The sequence below is a fragment of the Spermophilus citellus genome, assembly GCF_964194105.1.
Source record: "Spermophilus citellus genome assembly, chromosome: 19".
Classification (NCBI taxonomy): domain Eukaryota; kingdom Metazoa; phylum Chordata; class Mammalia; order Rodentia; family Sciuridae; genus Spermophilus; species Spermophilus citellus.
This window is the reverse complement of record NC_138201.1, coordinates 7,794,835-7,815,554: the sequence shown is the minus strand read 5'-3', so window position 1 is coordinate 7,815,554 and position 20,720 is coordinate 7,794,835. Positions and strand designations below refer to the sequence as shown.

At 37.5% G+C, this 20,720-nt stretch overlaps 1 protein-coding gene across 1 annotated transcript in view; it reads right to left on the bottom strand.

Annotated features, from left to right (window-relative positions):
- Positions 1 to 20,720, bottom strand: part of CNTN6 (contactin 6) — a gene marked incomplete at both ends in the record, with an annotated part of 224,593 nt that overhangs the window by 78,180 nt on the left and 125,693 nt on the right. Inside the window, 2 exons of the mRNA XM_081276135.1 lie at positions 17,230 to 17,332; positions 19,240 to 19,443. Coding sequence (XP_081132261.1) covers positions 17,230 to 17,332; positions 19,240 to 19,443 — 307 coding nt within the window. The remainder of the gene's footprint in view (positions 1 to 17,229; positions 17,333 to 19,239; positions 19,444 to 20,720) is intronic.

Genomic DNA, 20,720 nt, shown 5'->3' with positions numbered 1-20,720 from the left:
CTGTACAGACCGCCACCCCTTAGAGTGCTCATGTTTATTTCCCCCACTGCAAGGGGAGTGATCTCCCCCTGTGAGACAGGGCATCCCCTGTCAAGGAGGACCCTTGTTCCCACATGATTCATCATCAATGGACCATCTTGGTAGCTAGGAAAAGAATCAAACATTGTCTTCCAAAGAAAAGAGAATCCTGTGTAAGAAAGCTGGGCCTTGTAAAATACTATCAACCACCATTAATTGAGTGTTTACTATGTACCAGGCATCGTGACAGATGGCTTCCATATATCACCTTCGTTAAAGGCTCAGTTGACAGCGTTTAGCCATGCTAATTATCTTTTCAGAATGGTGCTCATGTTCAGACAGATCATTTCAACGAAATTATAACCTGCAATTCTCCTCTGCTTGGAGTTCCAGAACAGTCTAATTTATTGTGACCTGCCTTCGAAGTCTTTTGAGTTGCCCACCCTTTGAGTTGCGGGGTATGCTTTTCCTCCTCTGGATTCTGGTGATGGTTTGAGGTTCTATCTGCTTGGTCCACCGTGATGATGCTCATGGTACAAGTTTCCCTGGCAGTTCCTTGGGTGCAAGGGAAAGTGATTTGTTTAAGATGCAATCTTAGCATACGAGTCACACCCAAAAGGGCATGGATCAAGAGCTATCTTGAAGTGAGCTTTGTAATGGAGATGTGGTAGACTGTAACTGTGCCACAATCCAGAGTCAAAAGGAAGCACTGCCATCATTATTCTAACTAACTACAGGGTTCAGCCATTTCTGACATGATTTTCCTTTCATCTCTAATCCTCCTTCTCCTCCCACACCCCCTCTGCCCTTTTCCCTTCAAGAATTCAAAATTAATGTACTTATGGATGTAAACCGCAATAAAGAAAACCAATGTGAATCTATTCTGTCATCCAAAGTGTCCTCAGATCAGAGAGGAGGGATTCTTGGACCTTGTATTTCAAAGCGTACATTGCAAAAAAAAAAAAAAAAAGTCTTTTCTTCCTGTGTTCCTATTTTCTAAATCATCTTCCTGGAATGTGTTATCAGAGTTGTGCAATATAAGGAGATGATAAAAGCAACGGTTTTCTTTCTTTCTTATTTTCCTTACACTCTGATTTTTGTGCTTCTTAAATCGGCATTGGCATAAGTAAAGACTTCAAGTTCATTCTCTCGGGTCTTTGTGCTTTTATAGAATGAGCATCCTATTAATTTTATCTGAAGAGAAAGAATACGCTTGTTAACCATCTGGCCTAGTTCAACCTGCAGGGGAAGTTAAATCAAAGTTCTTCACACACTCGTCGAAACCTGCACTTGGATTCTACACTTTCAGCCCATAAATAGAATTTCCATCACCCGTGCTATTTGAGAAAGCTTATAGTTCTCCCCGGGATTGCTTAAAACTCATTATCCATAGCTTAAGTCCAGACCCTCCTTCGTTCTGAACTAGAGATTGGTACAGAGAACCAGTTTCCTAAGATGCTCGTATTTGGGATTATTCTTAACTTAAACCTCATTTCAGAAAATCCTGTCCGTGGCCATTTTCAATCGCACAGAGTAGGATAACAAAACCCGCCAAGAAGGCTTTGTTAAATTTTCAGACCGTTCAGCTGGCTGCTTTCCGTTCCCCAACTTGAAATATTCAGACAAAGAGCTTAGAATGTTAAGAATGTCCTATGGGGATAGACTGCGGATAAATCCATGAGTTCTGTAGAAAAGCCATCTCACGGTTAGGGAGAAATGGGAAAAACCTTGCCTTCTGAGGAAGGGAAACGTAGTTTTCATTCTGTTTTCCTGGTCAGGGGCTAGGCTGGACTCAATGCTGTTCTCCTTCCAGAATTTATAAGCTAAACTCTTCACCCCAGGCTGGATGTGGGGCCCTTGGGAAGTGACCAGGCCTTGGCGGGTGGAGCCGTCATGAATGACATTAGTGTCTCCAGTAAAGGGGTCTGAGGGAGCTATGGTGTCTCTTCCACCATGCAAGACACAGCCAGACTGAACTACCCAGGCAACGAAGAGTGGCCCTCATCCGACCCTTGGCCAGACACAGAATCTGCCATTGCCTGGAATTTAGACCTCCTGGCTCCTAGAGAGAGGAGAAATTGATTTGTGTGTATGTCCTTCCTTCCTTCCATCCATCCATCCCTAAGAGCAATGGTAACAGAATGGTACCTTCTCATGGCGGCGTAAAAGAACACAAGGGAATTTTACAATGCCTGAATGAGAGTTACTTCATCTCTCTCGGGGTCTCACTTTCCCTTTACATTAACTGGAGGTGACAAAGGACACATGAGAAGATTGAGTGAGGAAAGGTCAGCAAGAGAGCATTCTGAAATATAAAATTTCAACCCCCAAATAAGAAAGCAAATCTCCGTATGGCAACCTGTCATTGATAGGGACAGCAAAGAACCACTGTCCAAAGGTAAGCATTTTAGGTTTAATTTCTACTCCTTTTGATAGAAGTAAAGTAGCCACTGATTCACACACGTGAATCTTGACAGCAGAGAGAGCTAAAAATGAGACCGTGTTCAGCAGTCAATTATAGTTTGCTCGTAGTTTTCTATTCATAATGAATACTAACCCTAGACACACACCTCTGGTATTCTTAAAGAAAATGAAACTTTACTTAAGGTTTGAAGGGTTGGGCTTTCTCACATTTATTTGTCTTGACCTTGTCTCAACTCCTAAGTGTAAACTTTCTTATAAAGATGTAAAGGAGATTTGAAAATGATACACTAACATTTCATTATCCTGTTATTATTATTTCTTTCTTTATTTATTATTTCTTCTTCTTCTTTTGGTTAGGGTCTTTTTTTTCTTTCTTTCCTTTTTTGGAACTGGGGATTGAACCTAGGGCTTTGCATATGCCATGTATGCACTTTGCCACTGACCTACATCCCAGCTCACATCTAGTATTTATTTTATTTTTTAAGATGGACACAATATCTTTACTATTTATTTTATTTATTTTTTATGTGGTGCTGAGGATCAAACCCAGCGCCTCACATGTGTGAGGCAAGCACTCTACTACTGAGCTATAACCCCAGATCCTACATCTAGTATTTATTGAGCACATCCTATATACCAAGCTCTTAGCTGAGCGCTTCCCTGAAACTACACAATAATACTATAAAACACATGAGTGCTGCTGTTCACAATTGCAGATGAGAAAGACCAGGAGAGTTTGGCTAACATGGCTAACATCACACAGGAAATAAAAACAAAGAATGTGAACCCAAGTCTCTTTTTTTTTTTTTTTTTTTTTGAGCTCTAAACCACCAAGACTTATTGACTTATTGATCCTGTTTAATCTAACCGGGTACAAGAGGAGGCTCAACCTTACTAGGATGTGTAATATGTGCTTGGCAAAATGTTCTTTACCTAATGAAATAATGTGCTTTACTCCCAATAGATACAGTTACTTTTTTTCTATAAGGACCGTAGAGGGAAATCAAAAAAAGAGTTTTTTACTTTGTTTTGTTTCAAACATATTGACTCCAAATTTTAGTAAAGGCTTAGAGATTGGCTCCAAGGTTAGCAGGAAAATAGGGGAAAAAAAAGTTGTTCCTTCTTTGGTCTCAGATCTCTTCCCACATAGATCTCAAATCTTGCGCTCCAATGACTGCCAATTACTTCACAGTAAGAAGTAGGGTCTCCTGAGAGGTGGTGATAAACTAGACAGAAGAATGAGAAGTCACTTCTGGAAGTATGTACATATTCGTCTCAGATGATTTTTAGAGTCTTTAAACTATTTTAATTTTAGAAATGGCATTATAAAAGCACAATCTATAGTTTATGAGAAAAAAATGTGAACAAATGTTTGATGTTAGACTCAGGGTGTATCTTTAGGATCAGAAGAGGTCACTTGGTCCCTGGACTCTCAATGTGACTGTTCTTGAGAATTGGACTAGATATTTCAGAAAACGTAGCATTTTATCTTCTCTATGTCAGGAATTGCAATTTTCTAAAAATAAACTGAGGAAATTTACAGTGATGCGGGAAAAATGAAGCCACAGTTATATTCATTATGTCATTACCCATGATTAGAAAAATAGAAAAAATATAAAACCCTCAATGTGCACCAGTCGGAGGCTGGCTGAATATCTATAGTGAATTATCCCACTATCATTACACAAGAGGGAAGAGAAGAGAATTCCGTGACCTACAGATATGTTCATGGCATATTCTCAAGGCTTAAAAAATTATCATACAAATGAACACACAGAGTAGCATACCAACTGCATTACAAATAAAATAAAGACTGGAAGAGCCCATGCCTACTCAGATACTGAGAGTATTTTTTCTTCTGATAGAGGAATTAAGGGTAAGGATAATTTTATTTTCTTCTTTTCTGCTTGCTTATGATTTTGGAATTTTGTAAACTGAACATGTCTGATTTTTTTTTTCAATAATTAAAAATATAAAAACAATATTTGTTTTGTATTTAAAAAATAGGACAACAGGACTCTCCAGTCTTTTTGCATGCTTTGCATGCCTTGTATCCTTCCCTGGAAGCTGACATTTCAGATGCACTCCAAGAATTCTGTCTGTCTTGCTCTATGGAAAGCCCTACAATGTCTTGTAATAATTTATAGATATTCCTTTTCCCAGGTTGATTTCATTCCATGCAATGGATGTGAATTTGTGCACGCTCCCTGGATTGGGGATTTTCTACTTTCACTTTCAACATTTTCCCTCCTAAGTTCCTTGGACCCGTGTTCCTCCTCTCTTATGAGATTGAAGTGCCCCCCCACCTCACCCACCACCTGATGTGCAAGGAACATTTTCTAAAAATCTGGTGGACCCAGGAAAGTACAGATCGCACCAAAATCTACCTACGCTGTTCCTATAACATATATACCTATGATAATGTTTAATTTATAACTTACATATGGTGAGAGATTAACAAGAACTAATCATAAAATAGAATGATTACAGTAATGCCATTTCATAAAAACTAAGTGAATGTGATGTGCTTTCTCTTCCTCAAAAATATCTTGTTTATTTCTGGAAATTTCCATTGAATATATTCAGAGTACAATTGAATGTGGAAAATTGAAACTGCATAAAGTAAATCTGTGAATGGGGGGGGACTGTGATTAATCAAATGAAAAGTATTTGCAATTGACAATTTTTCTCTGCTGCTTAACAGAGAAAAGTCAATAGAGCCAGAAGCTTGCTTTTTTTTTTTAAATCATCAATGCAATTGATATATCTCAAGATGGCTAATGAATAAGAGGACAGGACAGAGTGACAAATGTCCAAAGCAAAAAAGATGTCACCCCTGCTTCTATTATTGCACCTGCTAGAATTTACAACACAACGTTGACTACAAGTGTTGAGAATAGAGGTCCTTGTCATCCTGGGATATGAACAAGAACAAACAAGTTGTATTAGTTCCTTGAAAGACATAAATTACTAAGATCCTCACAAGGAGAAATGGATACTCTAAACAGAATTGCAAAACGAAATTGAATGGATAACCAATATTCTCCTACTATGGGAAAAGCCACACCCCAATGGTTTCCCTGGTGAATCTCTCGGCACATGAGGAAGAAATAATAACGATTCTGTAATACTCTGTTAGAGAAAATGAGAACAGAGGGAATCATTTTTAATTCTTTTTATGAAATAATCATTATCATAATACCAAAACAAAATGAACACTTTTAAGAAAGACAATTACACCTCAGTACCTCTCAAGAATATAAGTGTACAAATCCTCATAAATATTAAAAAATCAATTTCAGCAATTAAAAAAAAAAGATTTATGTACCACATTCATGTGGGATTGATTCCAGGTGTGCAAGATTGGTTTGGTTTTTCTTCTATTGGAAATATCTATGAAGGATGCAGAACAGACACTGCACCTAGTGGTGAGGAGATGGATGATCTCACACTAGGCAGAGGTAAAAGAGCAGGGTGTGTCTCTCCTCACCACACTTAGTCAACTCTGTACTAGAAACCCTCGCTAGTGCAATAATACAAGAAAATGAAATCAAATGTGCAAAGATCGGAAAGGAGGAAATAACGTTATTGTTCCATATAGATGATAATGCAAAAATTTCAAAAAATCAACAAAATATCATTCCACAACTGATAAGTGATTACAGCAAGATCATGAGATACAAGATTAATCTTATAAAGTTCCCTAATTTTTATACTAAAAATAGTTGTAATTTGAATAAAACAATTAAAACATGTATGAATACAATATAATATATATTAACAACAAAAATCCAAATGTGTGTGTGTGCGTATGAAATCTGTTTGCAGAAAACAAAAATGAAATAAATTTTATGAAAGCAATTACAGAAGATTTACTTAAATGGAGAAATATTCCAAGTTCATGGATTGGTAGACTCAATATTGTTAGGATGCCCAATCTTTCTTTCTAACTTGATGAATGGATTCAATGCAATCACAATTAAAAGACCTGCAAGTTATCTGTGGATACAAAGTGATTGTAAACATTGTATGGAAAGACCAGGAAATAAAGCATAACAAGAAACAGCAGACAAGCCGGGCGTGGTGGTACACTTCAGTCATCCCAGGAGCTTAGGAGGCTGAGGCACGAGGATTGTGAGTTCAAAGCCAGCCTCAGTAATGGTGAGGCACTAAGGAACTCAATGAGACCTTGTCTCTAAATAAAATACAAAACAAGGCTACAGATCTGGATCAGTGGCTGAATACCCCTGAGTTCAATCCCTGGTTACTCTCCCACCACCAAAAAAGAAAAAAAAAAAACAAAATAGCCAAAATAATAGTTAAAAGTACAAACTTGGAGAACTGACATCACCTGACTTCAAGGTATACTGTAAAGGGGCAGTAATCAAGACAAAGTAGTAGTGAAAAAAGAGTAGACAAAACAGTAAGCAGAAATAATTTCAGAATCAGACCTACCCAAATGCAGCCAATATCTTTTGATAAAGGTACAAAGATAATGAAATGGAGAGAAGTTTGTCTTTTGAACAGATATTGGAAGCACTGGATGTTCCTATGCTATCAAAAGAATTTGGGCATAAACTCCCCCAAAATTAACGTTAAATGGATCACAGATCAAAATGTAATACATTAAAGTTTAAAAGTTCGATAAGATGACAGAGGAGAAAAACCTAGGTAACCTACGGGAATGAGATTTTACATTTCACACGAAAATCTTGATTTATTAAAGGAAAAAAGTAATGGATCGATGGTACCTTATTGAAAACGGAAAGACAATCCATAGAGTGGGAGAGAGTATTGGCAAAATCCATGTCGGATACACATCCCTACGCAAGATACACAAAGAAATCTTTAAATTCAATGATAAGAAAATAAGCATCTCAGTTGAAAAAGTGGGAAAAGAGCTAAGCAGACGTCTTACAAAAGGAGGTGAACCGATGGTAAACAAGCATATTAAAAGATGTTTAGCAAATTTTGTTATCAGAGAACTGCTAATTAAAACATTCAGGAAGGACTACTATTTACCTATTGGAACGTTGACACATTTTTAAGTAAAATGCTAGCTTGTGTTTAGAACTATGTTAAATTTCATGTATGACTAGTGAGAATGCCAAAAAAAAAAAAGGCACAATACTGTTAGAATGAAAATTTATAAGTCAGCACTGAAAAACTAGGTAACAATCCATGTGGTAACAGATGAGGGTCCAAAAGCACATTCAACTTCATCTGATATGTAAAGCTGCACAGAGAAATATGGATAGACGTGTATAGATCATAGATAGTACATGCACACATATTTCTTCACTGTGTCATTCTGAAATTGCCCAAATGAATGACTTTCCGGAAGCAATGAGGTCACCTAGCACCCAATTATGGTTTCTACTATCATGGTCAATGGAAGGAACTAGAAATCCTTTGGGGCAATGGCTAGTTTCAGGACGAGAGCTGGGAATGCAGAAGGTCAACCTTCATCGTCTTCTAATGCTGGAAAAAAATAAAGAAGGGCTGAAACACACACAGTACTTCTCATGTTGATGGTGGGTGTAACAGGGCAGAAGTGTCAACCAAGAGAGCCTCCCCCTTCAGGGGCAAAGCAGAAGTCATTGGAGCATTTGGGTCAATCAAGGAGAACCAGGTTACAACCCAAAGTCTGAGCTCAGAATACACGAGTCAGTACTGGGGCCAGGAAATTATTGAACATCAATGAACGGGGGAGAAGTGACAAATCTTTCAGGTAGAATTCTAAATACACTATGCAGTTTCAAGAGGCTACGGGAGGCGAGGCACAACTCTGACGTCCTCACCTCTTTCGAAAGACTCAGCAATGGAAAGGGGACAATTAGAAGAATTCTACAGTGGAGAATCCTAGCAGAAATGACTTCAGCCAGCCAGCCAAAGCCAGTATTCACAGTCACAAGTCACTTTGATGGAACGGTACCCATGATATGACGTGATTAAAAAATGGCACGTTTTTATCAGTGATCTTTCTTCTCAAAACCTATATTCACAGTCTAATGAAGAGGAAAAACATTCATCAAATTCCAGTGGAAGGAAATCCTACCCATCAAACAGATCACCATTCTTTAAAAGTCTCAACGTCTGGGGGGAGGTGGCTCAGTGGGAGAGCACATGTCTAGCATGCAAGAGGCCCTGGGTTCCATCCCCAGCACTGCAAAAACCAAAGCAAAACAAACAAACAAAAAACTCTCAAGGTTTTTGTAAATCAGGAAAATCTGAGATACTGAGAAAGCTAAAAAAAAAAAAAAATGACCTAAGCAGACAGGAAACATCAATGTCACATGGTAGAAATCATGATAAAGGGACTTTTAAGTCAAAAAATAAGAAAACATGAAGGAAGCATGACATTAGTTAATAACAATTCATCAATGTTGGTTGATTTATTGGAACAAATGCGCCCTGATAGTTTAAGATGTTAGGAAGAGGAAACTGTGTGGATTTACATGGAACCTCTATAGTAAATGCTCCACTTTCATGTTCTAAAATTCTTACTGAAAAAAAATTGTGAGTCAAAAGAAGAATATGCAGAAGGAGAAAAAAAAAAGGAAGATGAATTCCCTATTTCTCGGAGACTTGAAAAAAGAAAAAAAAAACCCTTTAAGTCATAACCTAAAATTTGGTCTACCAATGGACATGAAAGTGACCCTTTCTAATTTCAATGTAACTAAGAGCCGAACAGAAGAAAGACAGATAGTCAAAGGCTAAGGTGAGGATGCTTGAACAGTCCTTCAGTGAAGGTCTAGAAGGAGAGAGCAGATCCCAAGAGAAAAAGTGGGGTCTTGCATTTTTCTATCAATCTCATCTGTCTCAGCCTGTGAGTCCCCCAGGGCCTGGATATGATCTTCCTCATCTCCCTAGTGCCCAGGGCCTGTCCCCTAGAGAATCCCTCCTGACTGACTCTAAGAACTAAGCCGTGATGGATTGGATGAGATATTCGATACCTAATTGTGGCGTTAATGAATAATTGCTGCTTAATTTGCCAAATGAGTGAGGCCCCATCGATTATCCTCAGAAAGATTAAACACAGAAATTTTAAAGAGATGAATCCATTCTTCTGGAAAAGTCCCTCAAGATTATGTTATCTGCAAGGACAATACAGAAACCACTTCTTTTTTTTCTGCGTGGGATTCTTTTTACCACCTCAGCCAGAGCAGCTTTGATGACTGCTGTGATTAATAAGATGATTATTAGTTATTGATTGCCTTCTGTGGCCATTCTGATAGGTGAATTTAATGGTCCCTTAACAATCCAGCTCCATCTATAAACTCAATGATCAATCTATATTTTTTTGGCTTCATTACGTATATAAGAAAATGAACCAACATCACCCAGCTGTAGATGGGGGACTTAGGACCTAGCCCCTGATCTCTTTCAATGAAAAGTCCATACTCTTCACAGAAAACGATACTGCCTTCAAATGCTAGTGAATCCACTGATAGATCATTCATTGTTGGAGCACCGGTGTGTGTGTGTGTGTGCGTGTGTGTGCGTGCGTGTGTGTGTGTGTGTGTGTGTGTGTCTGTGAGATTCACTGCTGTCTTCCAATTTCTGAATGACACACTTGATGGTGGGTCAGATTTGTGATGTGCATGCCTGGTTAACAGAGGTGAGTGTGTGTTCTGTACAGTTTACGGTGCTATTTTATGCCAAAGGACAGAATCTCATGTCAAAAAGCAAAGCCATTATCAAGAACCTAAAGATCAGGTTTCAGAGTAGATTCTGGCATCCATGGGACAAATCATACATACCCAGGGAAATATTCTGTTCTCTACCCATTCAATTCAGTGATGAGAAAAAATAGACAAACTACTTATTAGACACCGAGAGTGGGAGTTACTACAATATCTGGTGGATTAAGAAACAAAAGCAAATGTCAAGGTCTGAAGGAAGCTCAGAGCACCTAGTTGGATCTAAAAATTCTGTTGTCATCTGGAGTGACCTAAGAATTCTCACTGCAGTACAATCTACGGTGATGTGACGGGTATAAGGAGCAAGAGTGCATCCTGAGGAACAGCTCCCCATCAGCAGAAAGTTCCAGAACACCTAAAAAACACTGTTGGGAGACTCGGAATTTATTGTATGACATTAATAGCCAAGCTGGGTATCCTCTGCTTCATAAATTAGAAAAGAATAAATAAATAAGGTGGACATGAATGCATAAATACAGCCTCTGTGTGAAGGCTCCGGAATACATAGGAACACTCAGTGCTACCTACTAATTTTATTTACATCTCAGAGCAACAAGAGCAAAGTGACAGAAGCACTGTTATCTTTTCTGAAAAGGGGAAAATATGTTGGGTTGTTTATCAAAGTAAGAGAGTAGAGTTCTGGGGGACATTGGTTTGATTTCTTCACCAAGAGCAAAGGCCCCTGTTTTTTTTCTTTTTTCCAAAGGAGACGTGCACATCTGTCAATCATACAGCATCTACCTGGCCCCTATGTAACGGTGCAACCTAGGCGTGGAGTTTTGCAAGTTATTTCACAATGCAATTAATTTGCAGCTTACATAATTAAGAGTCTGCCATGTTAAACAAATGAGACGAAGCTGAGAGATGAAAGCTGTGATGGTGTCAACTCTCAAACCCCAACACAGAAAATGAGCTACACGTCCCCAAGTCACAGCAGTTACCGTGTAGGCAGGTACTTCAGTGTTCTGAATTCTCCTGAGCCCAGAGTGGTTTACCATGGTTATGTTCTCACCCTGAGCCCTGCAGTCAAACTTCCCTGGACCTCTCCAGCTACAATTCCTTCCAACATGATTACAGTGTCTTCCTTTGTTTGCTTTAGAGAAAGTTCATTTTCAGAGCTCTTCCATATATCTTTTCCAGCTTTTTTAAGAATGGTGCACATGGGCACCATCACACAAATGATCGTTCACCTCTTTGACTCTGAGTGATTTTTAAAACACTTCTCACTAAAACATACCTTGAATTTTTAAAAAGCTTATATTTTGAGTCATTTAAAAAATATTCAACATATAAAATGAAATACTCACCACTAAAATATTAGTCATTAGCAGACAATATAAATGGGACTGATTTCCATGGTTCCATTTCCAAAAGCATTTGTTAAAAGTTTGCTGAATTTTCAAAACTTCTTTTTTTCTAGTTAAAGGTCTATTTAATTGGGATCCAACTGCCAATGCATATGGAAGATTCATTTTTACATTTAGAAGGTAATTTGATATGAATATCAAAGGGTTGTGTGAATGACAGTTGAAATAGTGAGATATAGATTTGAACACAGATCGGCAACTAATATTGATCAAGTGGCCTAATCTCTCTAAAGCTCACTGTATTTACCTTCAAAACTCCACTTGGCCCCTGGCCTTGTAGGCACAGTTAGAACTGTACTTCCTTCCTTCTGGAAACCATAGAAAAGGGACAAATATGTTGGTGGAGGGAGAAACCCTTTTTCCAGTCATTTAGCAACTGACAAAGCAAAGTTGCAATCCCTGAAAGAGGGAAAATAAATTAATTAAGCCTTTGATAGCTGTTTTTTTCTGTGTGGAGGTACTTTGCAGATCAGGAATGAGGGTGGGGAGACGCAGTAATACAGTACGGTTTTGTGGAGGGAAGAAGATACAGATCAGAATTTAGGGAGAGTGAAGGAATTGCAGAGTAGAATACATGAAAAGAGGTCATTGTGAAGTGAATCTGCCCCTGAGATCTGCATGGAAGAGTTGGATGAGATTGAAGACAGAACAATTTTCAGAGCTCAAACAAGGCTGGAAATACTAGAGGTCCCTCTGCAGAATGACTGCATGAACATTACTCTACAACTCTCTCAGAAAGATTAATAATAAGCCACAGAGAAATAAAGCAGATACACAGTAACTGAGCTGTCATAAAATTCCAAGTCCAGTCTTCGTATTGTTACACAACATTCCAGCATTGGATAATGCAAAGCTTACAGTGATTATTATGCAATTACCACATAGGCAAACAAGCAGAAAAGGGAGAAGGGTGATTGCAAGAAAAAGGACTCGATAGAAACAGACACATAAAAAACTAAGATAATAGCATTAGCAAAAAATGACTGACTTTCCTATCATCCATGGAGCTTCTGTGGAACAACATGGAACTGCAACTGAAATATCTCTAAGCCTTAGACTCTATTTAAGAAGGAGTCTCTAGGGAAACCCAAAACAACTGAAAAGACAAAATCAGATGCTAGAAGACAGTTTAGCCCTAACACCAGAGCTACATCAAGCAGTAAATACAGCTTAACTCCTGACCACAGGAGCATAAGACCTCACAACAAAACATGGCTGCCCCAGCTCCCTGTGCCTGATACATAAGGCATGTCCAGGTTTCTAACAAAGCTTACAAGGTATGCTAAAAACACTCAGAGGAGACAAAGCAATCATCAGAACCACAGAGAAAAATGATGTCAATTTTGGAGAATTGGACCAGAAAATGGGCACAGAAATTCAGATGGATTGCTATGGTAAGTTCCCACATTTGGGGGAAAATATGTAAAACCAAATAACACACAATGTTTTTATAAAAAGGTGTCAGCAAATATGATTGATTATTAACATTCACAAGAGTTTACAAGAACCACTTGGCAATAGACCTGCAGTTACATATTTATAAATTAAAAAGCGAGAAGTGGGATTTTGTTTCAGATTAATTTGTATGCACAACATCAATTTCCTAGCAAACATGGTTTTTATTTTTGTTTGCTAATTTCTTGTCTGTAAATTTAAAAGAGAGTTGGTATGGTATTTGATAAATGTCAAAATTTGTAATGGACCAAGACGCATTTTCAATATTTTGTAATGTTTCAAACACAATGTCATTTGTTTTCTGAAAACTATTGGCAAGAATATATAAAAATATCTAAAAATCTTTTTGGTGGTAGCCCACAGCATTTCATGTTCTCCAAAGTAAACCTACCATTTACTCATACCTTTTATCATTTGAAGAAATGAGAAATGTACCAACACCTAAATAATAGAAATATAAGCTTCTTATTATACAGGACATTGAAACATGACCCTTCAGACCAAGAATATGCTTTGGATTTGCTGTTTTAAATAGGGGGTACTTCATTTCAATACTAATTACGTCATTTCATAAAAAGAATCTGAGCCTTGATTAATTTTAGCTTATAAAAATCTTTTGAAGTGTACTCTATAAAAATCTATTATTTTCTCGACAGTTTTCTATAGAGTACAGTTAAATAACTGTCATAATTTTTATTCTTTTTTCGATATTATTTTATGCCTAAGAGTTCTTTTCTACAAAAGCTTAACAATAAACGTGATTTATTAAATCGTGATTTTTTTTTTGTATATATCAATCACGTTTTCTATTTCTAGATCTTTTTAAATGCTTTTTTTTTTTTTTTTTACCCCCGGCTCAAATTTTCCTAGGTCATATATTGCTAGCTGAGTTTTTTATGAAGAAATTTACATGCTCTGATACATTTTTTAGGATTATAAAGTTTACTGTGCGTGGTTTAATTGGCTGTCGGTTTTTAATGTGCTGATTGCTCTCGTCCCCGTGGGATGAAAATTTTGTATGTCTCAATTGCTCCCCATACCTCACAAATTTTTTTCAGCATCCTGATTGGACTGTGGATTCACTTCTTTCACTCAATCCCCCTGGATTCTTGTAGCGTGTACTCACCATGGGATCCAAATAGTGAAGCTCAATGGTGAACCTCAAGTCACAGTGTCAACATCTTCTGACTCTATATTATCATTTCCTTTCTTCCATCTCCCAATTTTTTAGCAAGCTGGGATGAAAGAGGGATGTGGATGTTTGGCAGAATTTTGAGTGTATGAAACATGCTCCCTAAAATATATGATCAGTTATCACTAATTGCCAATCTATTTAGGGGGTGTGTGTCTGTGTATGTGTGTGTGTGTGGGGGGGGTGGCGGGGTGGCCATGGTTTATATGTGTACCCTGGACAGCTCAGGTAAAGGGTATGTGATTTCCCATGTACTGCTCTTGCAACTTTTCTATAGGTTCGAATACTGTGAACATATACAAAATGAAGAGATCTAATACGTGAGCCATTCGAAGACTATCTTGAATGAGTTTTCTTCCCATCTCTTTTCCATTCTGACCTTCCCTGATTGCCAAAGAGGTTAATGTGTGAACGACAGAGGAGAATTTATAAACTGCCTGAGATACATATTCTGATCATGACACACCCACTTTCTCCAATGGTCGACATAAAAATTAGAATGGAATTGGCCTTTAAGATTCAGAATAACTCAATGCATGTTTATGGACTAAATACCATTCCCAGTGACTAATGATTTTACATGTATCCTATATTCTAGTTTTCACAATAAAGACACAAAGCAGGTATCCTTGCAACTCCTTTTGGAGGCGAATATGGAAATTCACAGAGGTCACAAGCATGTTTGCCAAGGATCACGACATTCTTGAGAAAACTAGAAACTGAATCTTTGCCCCCATGATGTCAAAAGCAGTTTCTATAGCCATTTGCTGCAAAGAGCCTAAAACCAAAAGAAGCAACTCCATTCAAGATAAGCCACTCAACAGGAAGCTGATTTAACCCAAGTCTCGGTTTCTCATATATAATGAAAATGTGATGCATCCTGTAAGGTTTTAAGACGTACACAGGATCTCAAACGAGTTTGGTGCCATCCGTGTGTAATCTCAGTGGCTCGGGAGGCTGAAGTAGAAAAATAAAAATGCCAGGCAACTCAGTAAGACTCTCAGCAACGTAGGGAGACCCTGTCCCCAAATAAAAATAAAAAGGGCTGAGATGTAACTCAGTGGGAAGGCATCCCCAGATTCAATTCCCAGTACTATAAGAAAAAAAATATGTGCATATATATATACACATATAAATGTATATACATATAATCATATATATAAATTTTGATTTCATATATATATATATATATATATATATATATATATATAAAATCAATGATCAAAATAGTAAAGGCAGAAAGGCAGGGCTGGGGTTGTAGCTCAGTGGTAGAGTGCTTGCATACCAGGTGTGAGGCATTGGGTCCGATTCTCAGCATCACATACACGTAAATTTAAAAAAAATAAATAAAGGTTCACCAACAACTAAAAATATATATATATATATTGAAGACAAATGGTGAAGTTCAAGTTGCAAAGTAGTTGTGTCAATATTTCCTCTTTTTGCTTTCTTCCACCCCCCCAATTTCTTAGTGTGTGTATATATATATATGTACATATATACATATATATACGCATATACATATATATTTCATATACATATATAAATATATATATGTATTATTGTATCACCAATGCTTAGTTACAGGTACTTAAAAATAAAATCATTTCCATTAGTGTATAGATAACTAGCCTCAATACCTTCTGAAGTTTTGTTTTTATTATGGAAGAGCCTTTCTTATTTAAGTAATCCATATTTCCTCATGCCAAATACAACACGATAAGTTATTAATGTTCTTTTCAGTGACTATTTTTCATTGGTTTTCTTGTTAAAAATGGTCATCTAATTCTCCCAGTATTTTGCTGACATGTATTTTCCTTATTTTTATAAACCTTAATTTCCTTGAAAGGTTAAAAAAATGGTGAAAATTCATCAAGTCCTAAAAGGGAGACCAAGAAAAAAAAAACTGATTTAAAGTGCCTCTCTGAATCCCATTTAATCAATCATTAATTATTTATTGGACAAATACTATGAGGCCAGCTTGTATGAAAGTGAAATATGATCTCTTCAATCCATGAGAAATGACTAACATGAGAAATTTAATTCAGAGTATAACACAATTTCATTTGGAGTGGAGAAACTAGAAGATTTAGTGGCCAGTGTTTTTTGGGGATGGCTGAGTCCATTTAGTTAATAGAAAGGATAAAACTACTGAAGACATTTTCTGGAGTTTGGAAAATAAATCTGTTTCTACCTGTGATGGTCACATGACAGACTTTGGATTTAAGGAAATGTCCCCCGAGCTTTTAGGAAGAGTCCCACCCTCCTACCACTCTAAGTCCATTCTGCAGGCAAGAACTTGAGGACACAACTTGGGAACTTGTAGGACATGGGGAAGTCAGACCTTGCCCCAGACCTACAGACTCAGAATCTGAATTCAGCCATGTTCCAAGTTTATTCTTATGCACCCTCACTCTTGAAAATGACAGATCTTGTCTGTCTCCTTTTTTATTTTTTTCCTTTCTGGTGTTTATAGGCAAAAAAAAACCCACAAAATTATATATTTGTCTGTATTCCAAATATTCCAAACCTGTCCCTGCTAAACACTTATCAGGGAGTCAAAGTAAGCACCCAGAACATTCCCAGAGCCGATTGGACTCAATTCTAATTATCTACTCTAACAATGGGCTTAATTAGTCTAGTTTGGGAAATGAATGGGTTTTTCCGTTTATAAGAACTGCTGATTAATTAAGCAAGGACTCACTCCAGGCAATGTATTTCTGGATGTAGGACAAGAGGTCGTGAAGGATATATCAAAAGTTTAGCCACTGGTCCACGGGGTCATGCGAGTTAACATACTCTCTTGCAAAGTGCTGCATCAAAGGGTCCCATTATACTAAACTCAAGGAAATACCCACCATATTTAGGGGAGAAATGCAGTATCACTTTCCGTGTATTAGGTATTTTTAATTTAAATTCCAACCAGAAAGATTCCCTATGGCTCAGCATTTGAAATCTATTTGGTAATTTACCTTAGAGCAATGTTTGAATAATGAAAAGGTTTATTTAAAAAAAAATTTTTTTAAAGCAACTAGGGAAAAAAAAAAAAAAAAAAAACAAACCACCTTACTTTCCAAGGGCAAAGCATTCCAGTTTTACAGATGAATCCTTTGCGGCTTGTATAGTTTCAGGAAAACGGACTTCAATCTTTGGTTCATATTCCCCCATCACACCTGTTAAATATCAAAAGAGCTAGCAGCATTTCCAGAGAATGGAATTTTCCTAGGAAGTAAACACTTCATTAACCCAAACTTGATTATTTGGTCTTAATAAGAATTCGTGTTTTCAAAAGAACTGGATACAGCTATGGTTTTATAAAAGATCCTTCTTAGAGATAGCTAGATCCACCTCCCCTTCCGGGAGCTATCAGTATTTCTGAAGCAAAATATATGAAGCAATCCCATGAACTGAGATAAAAAGAAAAATATCTGTAGGTACAAAGCTTTAGTTTTCTGAACATGTACATATATATATATATATATATATATATATATATATATATATATATATAAATGTCTTTCCAGTTTTAATACTTCCAATAAGGAACTGTGGCCATAGGCTGAGATTAAAATAAGGTAGTGTTCTAATGTGTTATAAATACATTATCTGCCAGACAAGTTGTGATAAACAGAAATATATCTCATTATTTCAATTAAGTTAATCAATGGCCCCTTGAGATTCTTTAAAAACTTTGATCATGTTTTATTTTTAGATATCAAACATACGAGTGACTTATTCCAAAAATACGTGGGATTTTCGGTGCAACTGCAGAAAATGTGATAACTACAAGACAAATAACTCATTTTTTAAGACGTTGATCTTTGCAAACATTGAAAGAGGTTCCGGTGGGGAAGTTAGAGTACTACTTCATTCTGCTAAACTGACAAGCTTTGAACTGTCTTTCTTGCCATCTGAGGTTTCTCGTATGCCCACCTAAAAAAGGTTTAATTCATTTATATTATGTACAATGGTACTGGTCTACTTTTACCTTAAATATAATGAAGATAATAGAAGGCATGGAGAAGGGGGGGGGTTGGGAAGGGGTTATGCAGAAATTAAGAACAGAAGAAAAATGGGTAAAATATGGTAGGATCTCCTCCTGTGGTCCTGTGTATTCACTGAAGAGACTTATGAATACATATAAGGGTTGCCCCGATTGGAATTAAGACCTTGAAAACATGTTTGGGTAGTTAGTGACTATGAAGTTCTTCCATAAGGACTCTCCCTATGGAGTTGGTTTCACAGTTCTGCTAGCGTTTATATAATATTCTTGCTTGTCTTTTCGGGGGGCGGGAATTCTAGGAGGTACTGCATTTCAAGTCCAAAACCTGATCTTATAATGCACTCACAGATTTTTTTTTTCTGTCTTTACATATCCCACTGTGCACATTTAATTAAAGAATCAACTAGAGGGTTTTTCCACTCGGATGACTCCAGTCATTTCTCATTCTCTGAACCAACCGGCTAAGCTACAGAACACATCAGAGGCCAATCTGAGTTATGTTCCTTGGAGAAGTAAAATTAGCCTGGATCTTCATTTCATTTCTTTGGAGTGCTCATCATTAATAGTTGGTTTTCTTTGCTTTCCATATGTATTATCTTTTTTTTTTTTTAAATTTATGTTGCTATTTGGCTAGAAAAGGGATAGGGGGCATTAAACAGGTTCCCATATATGTTCATTAAAATGATATTAATTTAAGGCTAGGAATGTAGCTGCACCCACACATGCACACATACACACATGCCAACCCCCCCTCCCCGACAAATAACAAATATCATCTTTTTTTTTTTTTTTTTTACAGATTAATTCTTAAGCAAAGTGAAATCAAGCTGTCCCAATGTCTGAATGAGATGGCACAGTGTACCCAAAACCAGGTATACTGCACCACGTGGGTGAATTGCAGAAGTTTTCTATCTTAACTGACTTGTATTACTTTGGTAAACTGAACTTTCGATTCATAGCTTCGGGAGGTTTTGGCTCCATTGAACAGGAGGGAAGCAGACAGCACCCCACCCCCCACCCCCACCCCCATTCTGGAAGAGCCACAAAGTAGAGTCCCAAGAGAACTCTTCATCTTACCATCAGTGCGTTGCACTAAAGGTGTGGGGGGTCCTCGGACGCTCCTCTGGGCCTCCTTGTTGGTTATGAAGCAGGTGTAGTTGCCCACGTCCGAGGGCTCCACCTTAGCAATGTACAGGTTTCCTGTCTCTTGAGATACAAACCGCCTCTTGTCCTCTTGGACATATAAAGAGTTATCATTGAAGGTCCAGGCATACGACAAATCTGAAAAACCAGAAAAAAAAATACATTAACCTTACGGTATCTGTTCTTATCTGAGAATCATGTGCTCAGTGTCACCATCATTAGAATAAAATTGTGACCGTATTTGTTCCACTGAGAGCTGCAGATCTGGTGTGTAATTTTATGGTTCCCTTATTTCCACATATATCCCAGTTGGGAGGCCAGTGATGTTCTTGCCTTGCCCATCATAGGGTGGTGTGGGACTCAGGGCAGATGATAGGGTGTCAAGAAAATCAGTGGATGCATGTATTAAGAAGAGCTAGAAGATGTATCAACCATCACAGGTTCAGTGCACACTGAATTTCTTTAGCAATAGTGCTTTTGAAGCAGTGTTTCTCCATGATATTGTCAGAAGGTTGAACCTAACTGAGGAGCACTTATTAAACTCAACTTAAAAATGTAAGTGAAAGTACTCTATCCCGGATCATGGAGTTCACTCCATGAGTGTTATAGAATTTCTGAGCACTATCACTCTGTGATAGTTTTAGGATTGAGAGTCCAGCAAAGCAAAACTTATAGCCTGTAGAAGTCACACCACTCACTTATTGCCACTCATGTGGGTAATTTCCATGTGGGAAAACACACGGATAGACCAACACATTCGGAAAAGAAGCCTATAATAACTTGTGTTCAGAAAAAAACTTCTCAGAAGAATGGATTCCACACAGAAACCATCAAGGTGATGATGGCAATGCTGTCCACACCAGAGATGAGTGGACAAGGCTGAAAATACACACAGCAGGATCTTGAAGATGAGAGAGAACAGGGGTTACCTCCCTGAACATCCATCACGCTCTCTCTGAAAATGTTATAGGTAAATATAAATTATATACGATCTATTGAACAAAATAAAAGACACAGATCTTTTTTATTTGTTACTTTTGGTACCACTCAACCACTGAGCCACCTCCCCAGCCCTACTTTGTATTTTATTGAGAGACAGGGTCTCACTGAGTTGCTTAGGGCCTGGCTTTTGCTGAGGCTGGCTTTGAACTCGTGATCCTCCTGCCTCAGTCTCCTGAGCCACTGGGATTTTAGGCGTGTGCCACTGTGACCGGCAAAGACACAGATCTTAAGTTGAGTTTCATTAATTGTAAAAATGATATGCCTTTGATAACCACCATCCCAAATTAAACATAAAGCATCTCCATCTTTTCAAAAATAGTCTTATGTTCCTTTCTGGTCAATCTTTTACAATAAAAATCATCACCTGCTTTGTATTATTAGATTACTTTTTAACATTATTTAGATGAATCCAT